Source organism: Corvus moneduloides, chromosome 18, assembly GCF_009650955.1.
Source record: "Corvus moneduloides isolate bCorMon1 chromosome 18, bCorMon1.pri, whole genome shotgun sequence".
Taxonomy (NCBI): Eukaryota; Metazoa; Chordata; class Aves; order Passeriformes; family Corvidae; genus Corvus; species Corvus moneduloides.
In genome coordinates, this window is record NC_045493.1 from 6,829,408 (window position 1) to 6,847,274 (window position 17,867).

Here is a 17,867-nt window from a genome sequence, read left to right on the forward strand (position 1 = left end):
CCAAGTTTCAGACCCAAACCAAACCTCAGTGGCTGGAAGGTAGTGACAGTGCTAAAGAACAGAATCCTTGGGCCACAATGGCTGTCAGCCACATCTCTTCCATCTCAGCGGGCAGCTCCAGAGCAGCCATAAATTGGGAGGAGGAGACTCTCTGTCTTCCCTGCTCAATGTCCCCACTGGAACTTCACAGTCTGACTGAGGATGCCCAGGGATTCTCACACAGGTGGACTAGTAACTGTAGAGACTTGCTTGGGAGCAACGTTGCCCACCTGCAGTGTGGAAATAGGTGCAAGTCAGCGCTGCCCTAAGCTCGACACCCTGGATCATACTTTGTATTTCTTTGAGTGTGCGGCTCAGGAATGGAGATAGTTAAACTTATGAACAGATGTGTTCCCTACTGTGCCTGGAGAATGGATGAGGAGAGTCGTGTGCTTGAAGACATCCATGGAATAGGAGCTAGGGCCAATTTTGAGGAACTCCTGGCTCCGTGGATATGTCTGTGGTGTGAATCCCAGTGGTATGATTATATCCAGCCATGTTGAAAAGCAAACTCTATCATGTCTCTAGCTCAGGCATTTGTTGCTTGTACAGAGCATGTGCCATGCTTGTGGGATGCCTGTGGATTTTGTGCTGTCAGAGAATGCTCAATGACAAGAGGCTGTGTCTGGGGAGGTGGTTGGGTGGTAGGTAACACTCCAGTAATACTAAATGTAATACCCTCACCAAAATCATCTTAGTTCTATTATCAGTATTTCCACATCCTTCCACTTCCCATGCTCCTTGAACTTTGGTCTCTTCAGAAATAACACAAGAGATTACTCAGGATTTCCTCTTATTCAGCCAGGAGTGTCTGTGACACAGCAAGAAATAATCCCCTCTCAGGTCAAGCAGAAGCTGAGCCACTGTACCTTTCTCTAGACATGGCTCAGGACAGTGCAAGCCCCAGGGTGCTAATTACAGAGCTCTCCATCATGTAGCACACGTGCCTCTGGAGGGAGGGGTGTGGAAATGACCTGGGGAGAGGTGGCATTTGGTGACCCTGTTGTGAAGGGAGCCTGTGACTGTGCAGAAGAAGCAAAGAGTTAAGAAGGTTGTCTGTCAGCAGCAGCCCTGGATGTGCTTTCTGGTGGAATTGGTGGGCTGTGCCTTTTCCCTTGTGCTCTCTGTGCTGGGAAGCTGCTGGGAGAGCAGCCAAGCAGGGCTGTTGCTGGGAGATGTCCCTTTGTGCACACCTGTGGGAAGGGCCAAGTCCCTGAGCCCAGAGGAGGTGTATGCCTCGCCCTGCACTGCTGCTAGGGCAGGGACCGGCCTCTCCTCCAGTGCTTGGCTCTGCTCCAGGGGCTTTTTGAGTCCAACTCCCTGTCACTGTGTGAGGCTCAAGCAGAAGGGGTGGCACACCCTGACCTGCTGCCATCCACCTCTGCCCTGCAGGACCATGAGAAGCAGTACGTGGGCTTTGCCACTCTGCCGAACCAGGTCCACCGGAAATCTGTGAAGAAGGGTTTCGACTTCACCCTGATGGTTGCAGGTGAGGCTGCCTGTGAATGAAGGTGTCTGGGCCACATGGTGGATATGTGGAGGGAACCAGCTCTCCTCACTTCCCTCAGGTGCTTCCATAGCGCCTGGATCCTCTCCTCACTCTGTTCTGGTCCTTGTGTCAGGCCTTGCTTTGCTCCCCAGCCTGTGGCAGTTCTCCCAGGAGGAAATGGGCCCCTCCTTACCCCTTGTAACCCTCTCGAGCAAGCTTTACCTTCAACAGTGACCACCCTGGGTGGTAAAGGCAGGGCCAAACAAGGACCAAGGGAAAGAGAGGGAGAATGGGGGAGCCGGGAGATCGCATTTGTACAAGGATTGAGACATCTTGCAGCAAAAATCTTTCCACTGCTGGAAAAATGCAGTGCCAATAAACAGCTCCTGACAGCTCATCTCTCTCGCTTCCTCTGGCTCAGGATGCAAAGCCTTGTTCAGAGTTTCATTTGTAAGTCAATTAGTGGGTCATGTTGCTTGCTTTTTCCTCCTCGCCTTTGTGCTCTGTCAATTAGGAGAGTCGGGTCTGGGCAAATCCACGCTGGTGAATAGCCTGTTCCTGACAGACCTCTACAAAGACAGAAAGCTCCTCAATGCAGAGGGTAAGTTGGGGGCAAAGCGGGGTGAATGGGACTGTCCTAAGGACTAGTACTTTGGTTCCTTGCTTCAGCAGCAGCTACGAGCTTGGCTGGAACCCAGCCCTCTTGTTTGTGTCTCTGCTCTCCTTTGTGTCTGCAAAGGCACTAGTATTGAACAAAAAGGGTTTGGGTGTAGGTCTCTTCTGCCCTTTGAAGGGAAGATGAGGCTGCAGAGCAGCACTAGCCCTTTGGGATGGGATATTGAGATTTGTCTTTTGTTCTTGGATGCTGGAGTGTGATAGGAATTCCCCTTCCCCAGTGACCGGACAAAATGTTCAGAACAGCTGGGCTACTGGCACTTCAGTGATTTGTGTATCTTCTTGGAGTCTGTCTGCTGGCCTTCTGCAGCACCACCCCCTTGAAGCTCCTTAGAGCATGATCTGGGGTTTTTTAAACCTGTGCTACTCCCTGTGTCAGTGATAAGGGGGAGCTGGCTGGTCATGGGTGCAGTGGAGATCCCCCAGCATTACTGCCTGGCTTTAATTCATGTGCTCCTGTTCAAAGAGAGGATCAACCAGACAGTGGAGATCATCAAGCACACAGTGGACATTGAGGAGAAAGGTGTCAAGCTGAAGCTGACCATAGTGGACACACCAGGCTTTGGAGATGCTGTTAACAACACTGAATGGTGAGCAGGGCACTGCTGCCTTCCTTTTTGTCCTTGACTTCACAGTCATTAGGAGACAGGAGACACTACTGATGATTTTGTTTTGGTTGAATTGTCCTTCCCAGCTGGAAGCCCATCACTGACTACATTGACCAGCAGTTTGAACAGTATTTCCGTGATGAGAGTGGCCTAAACCGGAAGAACATCCAGGACAACAGAGTGCATTGCTGCCTCTACTTCATCTCTCCCTTTGGGCACGGGTGAGAGCCCACACTCCAGGCCTGGGGCGTGACTCAGTCCAGAGGGAAGACCCTTGTGCCCCAGGATTGCCCTGTAGCAGCTTGTACACTGCCAGGGCTGTTGGCACAGGAGAGGAGCTGTCTGGATGTTCTCCCTCTGCTAAGCATGACAGCACCCCCTTCCCATCACTGGCAGGACAGACTGCCTGTGAACAGGCAGAGCAGATCTCCCTCAGGCCTTACAGCCTGATTTGAAAATCAGGAGAAATAATGTCACTCAGACTTGTATGTTCCTATCTAGCTAAGCCAGACTGATGTGTAGGAAAGGGAGTTTTAAGCTGCCTTCAGTCCCTGCCCCTTGCTGGCTCATGTGTCAGCCTAGCCTGGAGCAGCTGAAGGGGCTGTGTTGGCTGCCAGGACAGCTGGAGGGAGACCCCAGGCTGTGGCCTGGGCAGTATTTGGCCTGCAAGGGAGCAAATACCCAGCTTGTGTCTGAATGAGACACTCAGCAGCTAAAATTGGACACAGCTTTCCTGAGGGTATGGCCCTAGCTGAGGGCTGTCCCAGTGCTGCTGCAGGCTCTTGTGACAGTGCTGTCCTTTTCCCTTTGTGCTGGGTGGGTGAGAGAGGCTGGAGGGAGAGCTGCCCAGTGTGTCTTTGCTAACAGTGTCCCTCATCCCTGCTGCAGGCTGAGGCCTGTGGATGTTGAGTTCATGAAGGCTCTGCACGAGAAGGTCAACATTGTGCCCCTGATTGCCAAAGCCGACTGCCTGATCCCCTCCGAGATCCGGAAGCTAAAAGAGAGGGTGAGATGCTCTTTCTCTACCGAGTTATACCTGATGTAGTGGCAGGGACGGGCTGAGGAGGGAGGGGAGATAGATATATATGTATTTATGTGTCTGTGCAGTGTGTTTGTGTGTATATATATATATATATATTCTGCACATACAGTTGCAGCCGTGCTCTGCTGTGAGAAGGGAAGTCAGCAGAGAGGCTGACTCTAGAAGAAACATCGAATCCTTTTGCCATCTGTAGACTATAGCAAACCATGGCAGCACAAACAGAATAAACCCAGTATTTCTGTATTGTTCAGTTTTACATCCTTTTGGTTTTGTCTTGCATGGACACAGATCCGGGAAGAGATCGACAAATTTGGCATTAAAGTGTACCAGTTTCCTGAGTGTGACTCTGATGAAGACGAGGAGTTCAAGCAGCAAGACAGAGAGCTGAAGGTAAGGAATCTGCTCAGCAGGATCTGTGATGTCAGGCTCATGGGTATGTGGGTCAGTCCAGAACGACCCAGAGCTGCCCTGCTTGTGCTGAAGGCCTGTGCTACTGCTACCCAGGGAACAGCCTTGGCTCATGTGGTAGATGGCCTGGAGAAGGTGCTGATGTCCTTGCTGGTGCCATGAAGTCAAGTGTGGCATGAACATATGGCCCTTCTGCTCTCCTTCCAGGCAGTGTCAGTCTTTCCTCCATCTGCCCCAGCTTGTGTGTTTAAGATGAAAGCTGGGTTGGACAGCAGTTCTGAGCACCTGTTTCTGAGTGATGCCATCAGCAAGGAGGAGAGATTTGTGAGTGATTAGGCACCACTGTGACACATTAGTTGCATTGGGGGACACAACATGATTGTACAGGCATATCTGGAGGCCTAGCAGCCCAGTCCTGACTGCCTCCCAAGCCTGTGTATGCATGCAGTACAGCCCTGTTTCTCCTGTCAGAGGGGGGCATTGGGCTTTGACTCCCTTCTGAGCAGAGTGGAGCACAGCCTGTACATTCCTGCTCTTGGCCTACATTGTCCCAATTGCTTGGTGTTCCAGCCTCTTTGCTCTGGCTTCCTTGTGGATCTTCCCCTTAAAAGGGATGCAGGCATCTTATAGAGACACAGCTTCCCTCAGGACAGCTGAGGTCAGGCTGGGACCTACACTGCCTGTAGATCCCAGTGCCTTAGGCTGTTCTCTGCAACTGGGTTGTGGTGCCCTGCTCTGTGGCACGTGTGGATGTCCCTGTGCCTTTCCTACCAGCACCTTCCTCCTGCTGTTCTGCTATGCCTGAGCTTGGCTCCTGGAGAAGGGATCCATGGGCAGGCTGGGCTGAGCTGGGCTCAGCAGTGCCTCTCATTCCAGGAGAGTGCTCCCTTTGCTGTCATCGGCAGTAACACTGTGGTGGAGGCGAAAGGCCAGCGGGTCCGTGGACGGCTCTACCCCTGGGGCATTGTGGAAGGTAAGCATGGAGCCTGGGAGCACTGTGAGGAGGGGCAGGCAGGCATGGGGCAAGGACAGACAGGCATTTCCAACAAGGATGGCAGAGGAGAGCTGGGACTGTCTGTGCCACCTTTGGCACATGGCAGGGGACAAGATAGGGTAGAGACAGAGGCACCGGGACTGGTTCAGGAGGTCTGTTACTGGGAGTATATCAATAACCCTACCATTGCAGGCTGAGGAAGAGAGGTTCCAGTGTGAATGGAAGAATGCTTGAGCTTTAATGTGCAGTAGGAAATGGCTTCTTATTAAGCAGGGGAGGCTGGGCATTGCCCATTTATTTTCTGGGGAGAAGCTGTTGCCCTCAGCCAAACAATCATAAACCCTCGTGCACTCCCTCTTCTGCTGCTGCTCCTGTAAGTGCTGGAATTACTGGGCTGGAGGCTGTGCTGATGCACAATGTTTGTCTCCAACTTTCTTCGTTTCTAAAGGGAGAAAGGTCTTAAAGCCCTTAGGCAGAATAACCCTGGAATGGCTTTTGCTGCTGTTGCTGATTTGCCCTTGCTGGTTTGCTGCTTTAAGACCTTGCAGCTTTAGATCCCAAAAGCTTGTGTTTGTACTCATGGGCTGGTGCTGGCTGCTTGGGCTGCCCAGCTGTTGGCTCTGCACCCTTGATGGCTTCAGAGGGGGCTGTGCGTGTCGGGATGCTGGCATTTGGCAGTAGGATCAACTTTGTGAATCCCTGTGCCTGATACAGCTGGTTTTCCCCAGCCCTGCAGAGAGGCAAATGGAGATCATCACGGCAGCACAGTGCTTCCCACAGCGCTGTCTGGAGCCAGGCTCCCCATGGCAACAGCAGCTCAGCTCTCCATTGCCTGCTTTTGGCTTTGCCCCTCAGGAGCTGATTTTGTCTACAGGGGCCTTTTGATAAGTCCTAAATTCTGATGAGACAAGCAATTTACCTCCAGCACCAGCTGTGCTCACTGTGGTTATAACAGTGACGTCCGATGTACATGGGATTCTCTCTCAGGGCTCTGCTGCATGTGCTTAGTGAATCCTTTTACACAGATAAAGTCCTGGGAGCACAGTGCCTTTGGCAGCCTGGCCTCAGTGTTGAGAAGTGCAGAGCACCATCAAGGCCTGTGCCAGGGCAGTGGCAGGGGTGGATGAGGAAGGAGCCCTGAGGTGGGGTTTTAGTCCAGTCTGGGTGTCCAGGAGCTGAGAAGGGGCTCCCTGGAGAGGCGTGGTGAGGTGTGATACCCAAGCACTCTCCTGTTGCTGCTTCCAGTGGAAAACCAGGCACACTGCGACTTTGTGAAGCTGCGGAACATGCTGATCCGGACACACATGCACGACCTGAAGGATGTCACTTGTGATGTCCACTATGAGAACTATCGAGCTCAGTGCATCCAGCAAATGACCAGGTGGGTGCCCACCTCTGGTGGAAGGGGTCTCTCACTCTCTGTGGAGCTGGGATTGCTCTCACAACAGCTCATTGGTCAGGAGGCTGTGGATCTGCTGGGGACTTGCTGGGCTGCAGCCTCAGGAATGGCACTGGGAACTAAAATAGCAAATCCAAGCATGTTTCCCACAGCCTGAACCCAAGGCGGGAATGCTTTTGAGAATCCACATTCCAGTCTGAGGATTCCCCATGCAGACATAGAGAATTAGGCCTGGAGATTCTTTTGAAGAGCTGTTTGTAGCAGTGGATTAAATACATCCAGCCTAATAAAACGGGATGAACCATCTCTCTGGTGGGTGATAGCTGTGTGCATTGCCAAAGAGGAATGCATTCTGTGGTCTGCAGTTATGTCTAAATAACAGCATGGCCCTTGGGATGCTGCTGTTTCTCAGACAACAGGGCCCAGGCAATTAGTAAGACAACACATCTCCAAAGACTTCTCTGCATTGTCTTCCCTTTGCATTTGATGCGCTGTGGTTTTAGTTAGAATGATCAGAAAACAGAGGAGAGAACACTCACAGGCTTCTCATTTGAGACCTCTATTTTTCCTTCTCCCTTCCATGACTGAGATACTGGTGAAAAAATTTGGGTTTGGTAGGATTTGGCTCCTCTGTTGTGAACCATTCCCTTCACTTCCTGCCAGCCCTGGCTGGGTAGCTCTGTGCTGCCACATTGCAGAGCAGAATGGCTGTGCTTCAGCAAGGAGCAGTCCTGCATGTGTGCTGACGTGCAGGTTGGCACATTCTCCTGACACACAGTGTGTCCGAGTACTTTTGCATAGCAGACAAGCCTGTTTTTTTCAGTAGCAAGTATATGGAGTCCCAAAATAACTATGTTAAATGCTAGAGCTGGGTGAGCAGTGTCACAGCTGCTATTTAAGTGAGGCTGTGTGTCTATTAAAAGAAGAGCACAGTGAAAAAGTGGTTGCTAAGCTTAGAGAAAGCTTCAGCTTGGTACTGTTTCTCACGCCATGATTAGTTCCTTGCCAGTGAACAAGTTTCATAAAACCATTTCTAGAGAGTCGTTTTGGTAGGAGATCCTAAACTCCAAGGCTGGAATTGTCTCAGTAATGAGCCAATGGTGACTCCAAGTGGTGAATACCTGCAAGGAGCATTTTGTAGTTCCAGTTTCAGCCCTGACTTCTTTGGCTACTAACATTCCTTCCTTATGTACTGAGAGCTCTTGTTTTTTGGAAGAAAATCGCCTCCTTCCTGTGTCCCCTACCTGCAGTCATGGGCACCCCAGCCCTCAGAGCAATGCTGCTGTGCTGTGCCTGTCTCATGCCTCCCGCCTCCTGAACAGGAGGTCTCATTCTCCATCCAAGGGCATGCCACAGCTCTGAACTGGATTGTCCCATGGCCCCTCCACCTGGTTGGGTGTTTGATGCAGCACTGCTGGCGGGTCTGCCATGGGGAGTGACAGTCATTGCGTGGTGACACCAAAGCCAGCCATCCTGAACCATGACTGACTGCTCTTCCCCCCTCTCTCCATTTCTCTAGTAAGCTGACTCAGGACAACAGGATAGAAAGCCCCATTCCTATCCTGCCTCTCCCAACACCGGACACTGAGACAGAGAAGCTGATAAAGATGAAGGATGAGGAGGTGAGTACCATTTCTGCCTGTGCCTCCTGGGTGTTAGAGCTGGAATCCAAGGAGTTTCTCCAGGGTTGCCCCATAGAGGCAGTCCTGAGGCTTCCCGCTCCTGTGTCCCACTGTTGTGGGCTCCTGGGGTGGAGGACAGGGTGTGAAACCTGTGGCTTCCTCTGTCAGGGAAACATAGCTCCATTCCACCCCAGACACAGGTGCTTCTGTGCTCAGGCAGGAGTTAATACTCTCTGAGAGATTCCCTTGTCAGCTCCAAGGGGCTGCCCCAGTGTGTATCTCCTGGTCCCTTTCTGACTCTCTCTTCTGTGTCTCCTGCAGCTACGGCGGATGCAAGAGATGCTGCAGAAGATGCAGCAGCAGATGCAGGATCAGTGAGAGGCAGGTACCCGCAGGGCAGAGGGAATCCCTCAGTGACCATCTGAGACCTGGCAAGAGCTGTGAACATTTAGAAAACGTTTCCTGTTGTATTGAGACTTGTGGGCAAGAGCTGCACCCGCACCCTCTAATTTATTAGCAGCAGTGCTGGCTTTTCGACCAGCTGGATTGTGGAGAAGGCTGTTCACTTAACAGTTTACTGATGTGTATTTCTTTTGTAATAATTATTCTTTAATTTCTTTTTTTTTTTTTTAAAGAAACTAGCCTGGGAAGTCTCTAAGGCATCCTAAAAAAAAGAAAAGAAAAAGGTCCCCCTTTCCTATGTACTCTTGTTCGGGAATGCTCTGGTATTTAAAGTCCTGGTTTCTCTGGTGTACGAACTTAAACAGTATCTGTGTCAATGCACGTAGGTGTTTACTCCCAACTGAGGTGCTGTGCCCCCATCCCTGTTTCCCTTGTCTGGGGCCAGCATGAGCATTGTAAAGGCAGCCATACCCTCCTGTGAGTTTGACCTGCGCTGCTCGGGCTTCTCAGCCTGGGGACAGTGCTGGCCCAGAGAAATGGGGCTGGCGGTTTCTCTGTGCACTGACGTGCTCAGGAGTCCTGATGACTGCCTGGTATCCTGTCCAGGTTTTTATGGGTTTTTTGTTTAGTTGGTTGGTTTTGTTCTTCCTATCAAGAAAACTTCAGGATGTTTGCACTGAGCAGCAAGAGACTGAGTGCCTCGAGGTTGGTTAGAAGAAAACTGCTCTCAGTTACATCTTTCTGGCAGAGAGGCTGAGTTGTTGACTATTGCCTGCAGGAGGTGATGGGAGTGAGCACCTTCCCTGCCATGGTTTCCTTCCACAGCGGGCTGGAGGCATTGGTAGAGGAGCCCCAAGGGTGTTTCATGGTTCAGCTCTGGTTGTCAGCTGCAGTGTGTCTTCAGTGTCTGCTCTGAAAAGCACTGTGGCATTTAGAGTGCTTGGCCAAGACTGCTTTGGAGGGGGTAGAAACACTAGGGCTGAAATCTAACCCCAAATGCACACCTGTCCCCTGCCCCCGGGCTTTGCAGTCCCATGAGCACGTTGCTGGCTCTGAGCTTCTCCTGGGGAAAGGGGCAGTTTTTGTGGGCCTGTACCCGAGATCTGCAGGCAGCCTGTGTGGGCAGGTGTTGGGTCAGCCTTGCAGGTGCAGGACTGTCACTGCATGGGGCTGAGGACAGCCCAGCAGGCTTGGCTCTTGCTCCCCTGCCCTTCCCCTGGGCACTCAGCCCTTCTCCCCCTCCTTATTCCTTGGCTCTTCCTGTCCTAGTGCTGGGAAGGCTGGTGGGTCTGCTGGGCAGAGATAAAAGCACTCTTTGGGCAGCAGCTCCTGTCCTGTTCTTGCTTCCTGCAGTATTTTTAACTTGAGTCCAGCCAGAGCAGAGCCCTGCAGTGTGATATGCCTGACAGGGCAGGGCTCGCCAGCAACACTGCCATGCTCACAGGAGTCAGGGCTGTTGGAGGGAGAGACACTTGGCTCTTCCTTCTGACTCCAGGGAGTGCAACCATGGGCTGGGCCCTTCTGCTCCTTGGCTGATTCCTCTGACCCCTTTCCCCTTTTGTATCTGCTCCTCCATCTCTGGCTCTCCCCAGTAGATCTCCCTGGGTAGGAAGCACAGTGTTGGCCAGGAATAGCCAGGCCCTAGATTCTGTTACTAGGCACTGCATTTGTCTGATTCCTCCATGGGGCTTTAGAGTCCTGGTCAGGGTTTGTCCAGGTGGTGAGTAGGTTGGCTGGTTCCAGTTATTCACTGTACAGAGCCTCTGCTTAGCCACAGCATGGGCTGTAGGGGCAGGGGAGAGACCCTGGTACCATGTGGAAGGACAAAGTAAGGATGGAAGCCCTTTGACAGAACTGTGCAAGCTGGGCAAGACCAGTGTTCAACAATGTTTGGGGTTTTTTTTCATGCTTCCCTATTTTGGGCTCATAAGTGGCAGTGCCAGGTGCTAGGAGAGCAGGCGGCTTCAGCTTGACTTCAATAACGTGAAGGACCAAGGCACCTAAGAGGAAGTATGGCCTTTCTTTGCATGATGTGCTTACTTGAGCAGTGGAGTAGACTGAAACAGGAGCTTCCTCCAGGTTTTTCAAAAAGATGGACAGCTGAATTCTCAGCTCTTTCTGTGCTAGTATAACAGGAAGCATCTTGAAGTATCTGTCCCCTCTTTTCTTACGCTAGTCTTGGTGAGGAGGATGTTTTGTTGCAAATGAGCCCTGTCCACTTGGAGATTTTCCTTCTTCATTCATTCCTAGAAGATAAAGGAGACCCTTTCCCTTTAGCATGGACAGACAGCACCTGACAACTTTCATGCTGGGCTGTGCACAGAGGTGCTGTGTGCTGGTGAGAGCACAGGGTACGCTGGTCACAGGCAGGCAGAGTTGCTGAGGGTGGATCTGCCCATCCCTCCATGTGGGGAAGTCTCCATCAGCTCAGTGCACGTGGCTCCTACATCAAGTCAAGAGTCACAAGCCTGTTCTCTACAGAGAGCTGAAGCCTTTGGCTACCAGCTGGCAAAGATGGTTCAAGTTGCAGTTAGGAGAAAACACACAGGAGTGAGGCACCAGAGATGGCTTCTACAGAGGGGTGGTGGTACCACTGAAATCATGTGCAGGAGATTCCCTGCTCAGAGTTCCAGAGTTTGGGGACTGCGAAAGGGATTAGAGACTGATTTTGGGGGACACCAGGGGTTCAGATTCTGGCCTGGAAAGTGACATCTGTATATTTAAGGAGTGTGTTGTACTGTGACATCAGTTCTTACAGTAAGTGGAGAAGAGACTCCTGAACACATGGAGCTTGGCCATGTGGCTCTGGCAGTGAGAAGTGTGGATAGGAAAGTAATTTAACACCTCCCCTCATGCAACCCTCCACAGCGTCACATTCGATCCCCTGCATCCCCTGGCACATTCCCATGCCTCTGCCGAGCTTTGCCCTGCTGAGTGAGTGGCTGCAGGGATGGTGTCCCACTCCACAGCTATCCCAGCTGCAGCTGGGGCTGTTGGTACATCTTGGCCCCTGTGCCTGACAGGATCCATGGCATGAACTCCTTGTGTGTGCTGCTGTGCTGGTCCTGCCTGTGCAGTCCTTGCTGCCTCCTTGCATGCCTCCCCTCAAAGGAGGGGGTTCCACTCCTTGTGCTCTGCAATGGCATTTCCTGCTCTTCCTCACAAACTCCACTGTGCTTTAATGCTGGCTTGCTCCTGCCATGCACCTTCCTCACCCCCTGCTCCATTCCTAGGCTCTTTGTTCCTGTCCATCTGTTGGGTTATTATAATTATATTTTTTTGTAAATTTCTGTTTGAACATTTTGTCATTGTGAACAAAGAAAACAAAACCTTTTAAAACATATCCATTTTATTAAATGATTATTGTTATTATTATTAATGTTTACTACCTGAATTGATCAGTGAAATAAATACATTCAACAATCCAGCCTCTTTCTGTTTAATTTTCAGCCCCCTTGAGCAGCATTGGTGATACATTATGGGCAGGAGAGAGCAAAACTGACCCTGTTTCTCCTTTTATCTAATTCAGTCAGAGCGGGCTTCAGGCAGGCTTCCTGCATGGGATTTCTGGCCTGTTTATTCCAGAAGCTAGCAGGATGATCTTGAAGGTTCTTCTATATGCAGGCTTCCCCTAGCAGTGGTGTCTAAATCATCAATGGTCAGCTGGCCAAGATCCAGTCCCAGGAAATCCAGTTTGTAAGTAGTCAGGAGAGCATTGCCAAGTCTGTGCTGCATGCAGAGCCACATCAGGTCTGGCTCAGACCAGCTCCATGCCACAGCTGGCCTGAACACCTGCCTGTGAATAAACAAGGTGCCAAATGCATGAGATGAGGTAAGTTTGCTGAACAAACTTACCCTGCAGTAGTCGAGCTGCTCCTAAGTGGAAAGCAGGCCCTGCAGGAAAAACGGGGTTAGTTTGTTGCCTAAGATCTCTTTCCCACTCTGGCCACCACAGTGAAACAACTGGAATGATCTGCTCCAATTTTGTAGAAATTTAAAGTTTAATTTTTTTCTTTAGAGCATAAAAAATTTCCCTTGATTAGGGCCACATTCTGCCATATTTTGCACCCTCAGTTCTCTTAACATGAGCACGTTCAAGGCATTCATCATTTCTGTTCTCTAGGATGTCCACAGTACAAGGTAACAGAGTTGAGTTCAATAGGGCAACAGTTTCACAACTTAGTTCTGGTGGCCTTAGGCTAAGGAGTGTAATGTATGCCTGGTCAGGCTGATGGCAGAGAAATGTCTGTGAAGATGTGATGGCCATGAGAAGGCATGATTCTGCCTGAATGTAATTTTGACCCTTGGACTTACCTGTTCAAGTATTTGTGTAACGCAGCTTCTGAATAAAGCATGTGGTCAGTCTTTCTCAGTAACTGTGCTTGTCGAGAGCTGTGAGCTCCTTTGGCTGCCTGAAGAGCAGCTCCTCAGAGCACTGTCTTCCCGAGTCTGTTGGCCATCCTGTGAATCCAACTAGTTTTGTTTTGATGTAGACAGTGAAATGCCAAGAGTTATATTTTACCCCTATAATGATCATGAGAGGATGAAAGTGTCTGAAGAATGTTTCTCTGGAAAGATGGATGGATTGAAAGATATTTCTGTCAGCAGATCTTTCAGTAACAAGTAGATTTTGTGTCACTGCTTCAAGGGAAACCTGAGGGTCAGCACCCAGAAAGTGCTAGGTGTCACCATTCTGCCAAGTTTTCCTGATGAGATGGGAACCTAAAGGTCGCAGTGCTCAGGGAGTATGGTACAAACCAGTAATATCACCTGCCAGTCTGAAGTGCATTTTGAGTTATGCAACTGAGACATGGTGATGTTTCTATTGGGCTGAGCCTGTGGGCCCAGAATCAGTTACCAGTACTGGCAGCATCTCTCCCAGCAACTGTGTTCTTGTGAGCGGTTGTCAGCTCCCATTTCTTGGAAGACTTGCTCAATGAAGCCTCAGCTTCCGGTGACATGCAGCAGACTTGTAGGAAGGCCTCATGTGGGAGGTGTCCCTGGGATGAGCCTGACCCTTATCTTGCCGGCCAGCTGCAAGGGGATTATCCGGGAACGCAGCTATGCACATGCTCTTGCACTGACTGGACTGCCTTGAGACCTTTCTCTTGTGTTGTAAAACCAGCAAGAAAGCAAGGATTGAACTACTCTGGTAAGTCAACAATGCTACCTTCTACTCTTTTTTTAGTTTTTAATTGATTGACAATTACAATTTGTCAAGCACAGAAATTGCTGCCTTGTTGCAGGTATGTGTAGTTGTTCTCCTGGAGAAGTTACAGCACTGGCACAAGACTGTAATATAAAAAAGGCTTGTTGACCCATGTCTCCCAGCACAGGTGATTATTCACCTGCTGGAGCAGGGTCTAGCATAAAAAACTCCACTGGCCTCCATCCTCAGTGGTCAGCACCCTCTCTGCAGCCAATTTACAGTTTATTACTTCTTTTCAAGACTGGAAAGGCTATTTTGTACTCATGGTAACAGTAAATTTATTTCTGAATCTCCTCCTGAAGTTTGCATGAACAAAGCTGTGCTTACAGATGTAATCCAGAGTTATGATAAGGCATGAGCAATTTCATATTCTAGTTTTTGATTCCTTGACAGAAATTTTCTTGGCTACCCTGGTAATGCACTCCAATAATGCTGAAAACACAAGCAGCTCATGTACACTTCTGAGGACTAGTGAAAATGTATTTGATGGCTGCAGCTAAACCTTCCAGTAGCCATGTATTCATATCCCTCTTCAAATCCAGGGTTGGAAGACTGTGAAAATTCCTTCTCCTATAGTGAGAGATCAAGAATTTGCTCTCTGTTAACTCTGTTCTTTTCAGAGTTCTCATGTCTCCAGTGAAGGACACCAAATCCACCCAACTTTAGAAACTCATCCTCAGAACAAAACAACAAAAGACCTTGGCTGTGGTGTCAGTCCTAGAGTGTGTGGTGTCTGCTTGTCTGGCCTCCCCCTCATCCAGTCTCACCAGGGAAGTGTTTGCAGGTGAAAATGAAGAGTGGAATTCTCTTGTCCCTCCTTGGCTTCCTCCCACTCGTGACACCCCTATGCCCTGTGCCGTGCAAGTGCACCACCAACATTACCGACTGCTCGTCGAAAGACCTGACTGTAGAAAACCTGCCCGTTGCTTTCCGTCCTTCGGCTGAAATCATCCACCTCGGTTCCAACAGGCTCACCTCTATTCCCAATGGGCTCTTTGACAACCTGAGGAGCCTCCAGGTAGTCTACCTACAGGGCAACCCTTGGGAGTGCACCTGTGACATCCTCTACTTGCGCTCCTGGCTCCAGTGGCAGCAGAACCGGAGCCTGTACAGGGATGTGAGATGCAGCTCCCCGGCGCACCTGGAGGGCCGGATCATCGCCTACCTGACAGAAGATGAGATTGTCTCCACATGCCAGCACTGGTACTGCAGCCTGGCTCTCCTCTCTCAGGTGTCTCTCTTCATCCTCCTTTTCCTCCAGGGTATCTTGGTTATCTTCATCATTGTCTACCTGCAGAAATTTCGGAAAATGACCGCTGAAGCCTGGAGCACCACCCGAGAATTAGACCGGCAGGTAGACCCTCGGGCATCTTCTTCAATAAACCCTTACAATGATGATTAACGTCACAAGACAGAAGACCATCCTCCCTTTGGGGGTTGCTGTGCCAAGGTCCTGTAGTTTGTGATATTCAGAGGGGGCAATTCAGTACAACATCTAATCCTGACTGCAGTCTGAAGCAGGACTTGAACTGATCAGACACTTGCTGTGTTCCTGGAAAATCAATCTTGTGTTTTTTTTCAATGCTTTAAATTCTTTAGCATGATCTTGACTGAACTGGAAGTGGTTCTGATTTGGTAGACTAAGGAAATAATGAACTACAGCAACCAGAACTGACTCAAACAGCTCATAAGCTCATAGGGGCTCCAGTGCTCGGTTCCTCCTCTCCTACAGTATTCCAGCCATATTTCCAGGATGCTTCTGGTTGTGCTGGATCAGGTGAGGACAGAGGTGGGCAGTGAACTGTTCAAGTACTGAGCTAGGACAATGGAGAAATACAGTTTCCTTCTGCGACCACGGACTGCATTAAGAGCTTTGGACTAGTGTTTTAGTCTTCTCCTGCCTTGCTTTCCCAAGTAAAAGGGAAAGGAAATACCTTCTTTCTTGATGCATCTTTTCTAATGTTCTTCTGGGGGAGGGAGGGAATGTCAAGAAGCCCACTCATTTTACCTTATCTGGATTTCTTTCAATCTGCTTGTAGTTTTAATACTGATTTCAAGTGAGTGAGACTGGGGCCCTGAATCTTCATGAGAAATTCATCCTGAAGCCAAGAATTGTTTGACTGTGCCTGTATGGCACCTGGCATGAGAGGTCTGGTCTTTAGAGACTCAAACTGCAAACCCCACTTGTGCCTACTGCTGTTTATGGTGTCCCTTAATTATTTTTGAAATGAAACAAAATTGAAATAAAATAATGATGCATAATGATCTAAATGGCTTTTTTTTTCTATTCTACATTGAGTATCTTGCATGCTGTTGTGCTCCCTGGAGTTCCTCACCCTCAGATTTTGTGCCAAGCAAAACAAATCCCAAGGGCAGGTGGAGAAATTACTGGAGTGCACTGTAGGGTTAAACTTTGGCAGCTGCTGGCTTCCACCATGGGCCAGGAGAAACAGGGAGTTTCTTCTAAAGCCACTGAGTGGCTGCTTATTGTTTTGTGATGCAGCTGGAAAGGAGAGGGCGTTTGTTTGGGGCAGCAGGGCTGTGGGGTGACCAGCAGGTGAATGACCGGTGCCCCTCAGCCCCCAAACCCAAATCGTGGGGGGTCCATTCCCCACTCAGTTCACACATGAATAGAGCTTGGCCGCGAGAAGAGCTCTTTGCCTGGGGGCTATGGGCAGTGGTGGTGCCGGGGCAGCTGGTGGCAGGGGATGGGGCAGGTGGGGGCAGTGACCAAACAGGTGGGGCAGTGATGGGACACGGGCCAGGGGAGGGCGGTGGGACACGGGCCAGGGGAGGGCGGTGACCGAACGGGTGGGGACAGCGGTGGCACAGGGGCCAGGGCAGGGCGGTGGGACACGGGGCACGGCAGGGCGGTGGCACACGGGCCAGGGGACAGCGGTGGGACAAGGGGCAGGGCAGGGCGGTGGCACACGGGCCAGGGGAGGGCGGTGGGACACGGGGCACGGCAGGGCGGTGGGACCCGGGGCAGGGCAGGGCGGTGGGACACGGGGCACGGCAGGGCGGTGGGACACGGGCCAGGGGACGGCGGTGGCACACGGGCCAGGGGAGGGCGGTGGGACACAGGCCAGGGCAGGGCGGTGGGACACGGGCCAGGGCAGGGCGCTGTCGGGACCCGGGGCAGGGGACGGCGGTGGCACACGGGCCAGGGCAGGGCGGTGGGACACGGGCCAGGGCAGGGCGCTGTCGGGACCCGGGGCAGGGGACGGCGGTGGCACACGGGCCAGGGCAGGGCGCTGTCGGGACCCGGGCCAGGGCAGGGCGGTGGGACACGGGCCAGGGCAGGGCGCTGTCGGGACCCGGGGCAGGGGACGGCGGTGGCACACGGGCCAGGGCAGGGCGCTGTCGGGACCCGGGGCAGGGGACGGCGGTGGCACACGGGCCAGGGCAGGGCGCTGTCGGGACCCGGGGCAGGGGACGGCGGTGGCACACGGGCCAGGGCAGGGCGCTGTCGGGACCCGGGGCAGGGGACGGCGGTGGCACACGGGCCAGGGCAGGGCGGTGGGACACAGGCCAGGGCAGGGCGGTGGCACACGGGCCAGGGCAGGGCGCTGTCGGGACCCGGGGCAGGGGCTGAGCACCGCCGGGCGACGCTGCCCCGTGGCCGCCGAGCGCCCCCTAGCGGCCCGACGGCCGCTGCCCGAGGCCGCTGAGGGAGCCCGTGAGGGGGGAAGGAGCTGACGGAGCCGCCCTCAGCGGGGCCGCCTGAGGGGAAGAAAGGAGCCGTGGGGCTTCTCTGCCTCAGGCTGCTTCACCTCGGCTCGGCTTAGCCCAGGGGGCTGCGCTAGCCCCAAACGCAGCAGGTGTTGCAGTGGAAAGCCCCAGGTGCTCGGGGGCGGCGGTGCGGCTGGAGCTGAGGCGGGAAGATGGAGCCCCGTGGGTCCCCTCACGGGCAGCGCGCGGGTGGGGTCGATGGCTGAGATGGACTTTTCCCTGTGCTGTGTGTGCCGGGGCCAGCCTGG

General features: G+C 52.0%; 2 protein-coding genes across 7 annotated transcripts in view; both read left to right on the forward strand.

The window, feature by feature from the left end:
* SEPTIN5 (septin 5) overlaps window positions 1-12,105 on the forward strand; it is a 42,729-nt gene extending 30,624 nt beyond the window's left edge. For 5 of the 6 annotated variants that reach the window (XM_032127567.1, XM_032127566.1, XM_032127569.1 and 2 more), the window contains 10 exons: window positions 1,432-1,528; window positions 2,043-2,129; window positions 2,670-2,793; window positions 2,898-3,032; window positions 3,700-3,817; window positions 4,142-4,243; window positions 5,138-5,234; window positions 6,501-6,636; window positions 8,174-8,276; window positions 8,598-12,105. In XM_032127567.1, the coding sequence (XP_031983458.1) occupies window positions 1,432-1,528; window positions 2,043-2,129; window positions 2,670-2,793; window positions 2,898-3,032; window positions 3,700-3,817; window positions 4,142-4,243; window positions 5,138-5,234; window positions 6,501-6,636; window positions 8,174-8,276; window positions 8,598-8,654 (1,056 nt within the window). In that variant the 3' untranslated portion in view covers window positions 8,655-12,105. The remainder of the gene's footprint in view (window positions 1-1,431; window positions 1,529-2,042; window positions 2,130-2,669; window positions 2,794-2,897; window positions 3,033-3,699; window positions 3,818-4,141; window positions 4,244-5,137; window positions 5,235-6,500; window positions 6,637-8,173; window positions 8,277-8,597) is intronic. The other variant, XM_032127568.1, reaches the window with a different exon arrangement.
* Window positions 12,106-13,664: 1,559 nt separating this feature from the next.
* On the forward strand, window positions 13,665-16,158 carry GP1BB (glycoprotein Ib platelet subunit beta). Its single transcript, XM_032127570.1, has 2 exons — window positions 13,665-13,830; window positions 14,508-16,158. Exon 2 carries the CDS (start codon window positions 14,678-14,680, stop codon window positions 15,287-15,289), a length of 612 nt encoding a protein of 203 aa, XP_031983461.1. The 5' UTR covers window positions 13,665-13,830; window positions 14,508-14,677; the 3' UTR covers window positions 15,290-16,158.
* The last annotated feature ends 1,709 nt before the right edge of the window (window positions 16,159-17,867 follow it).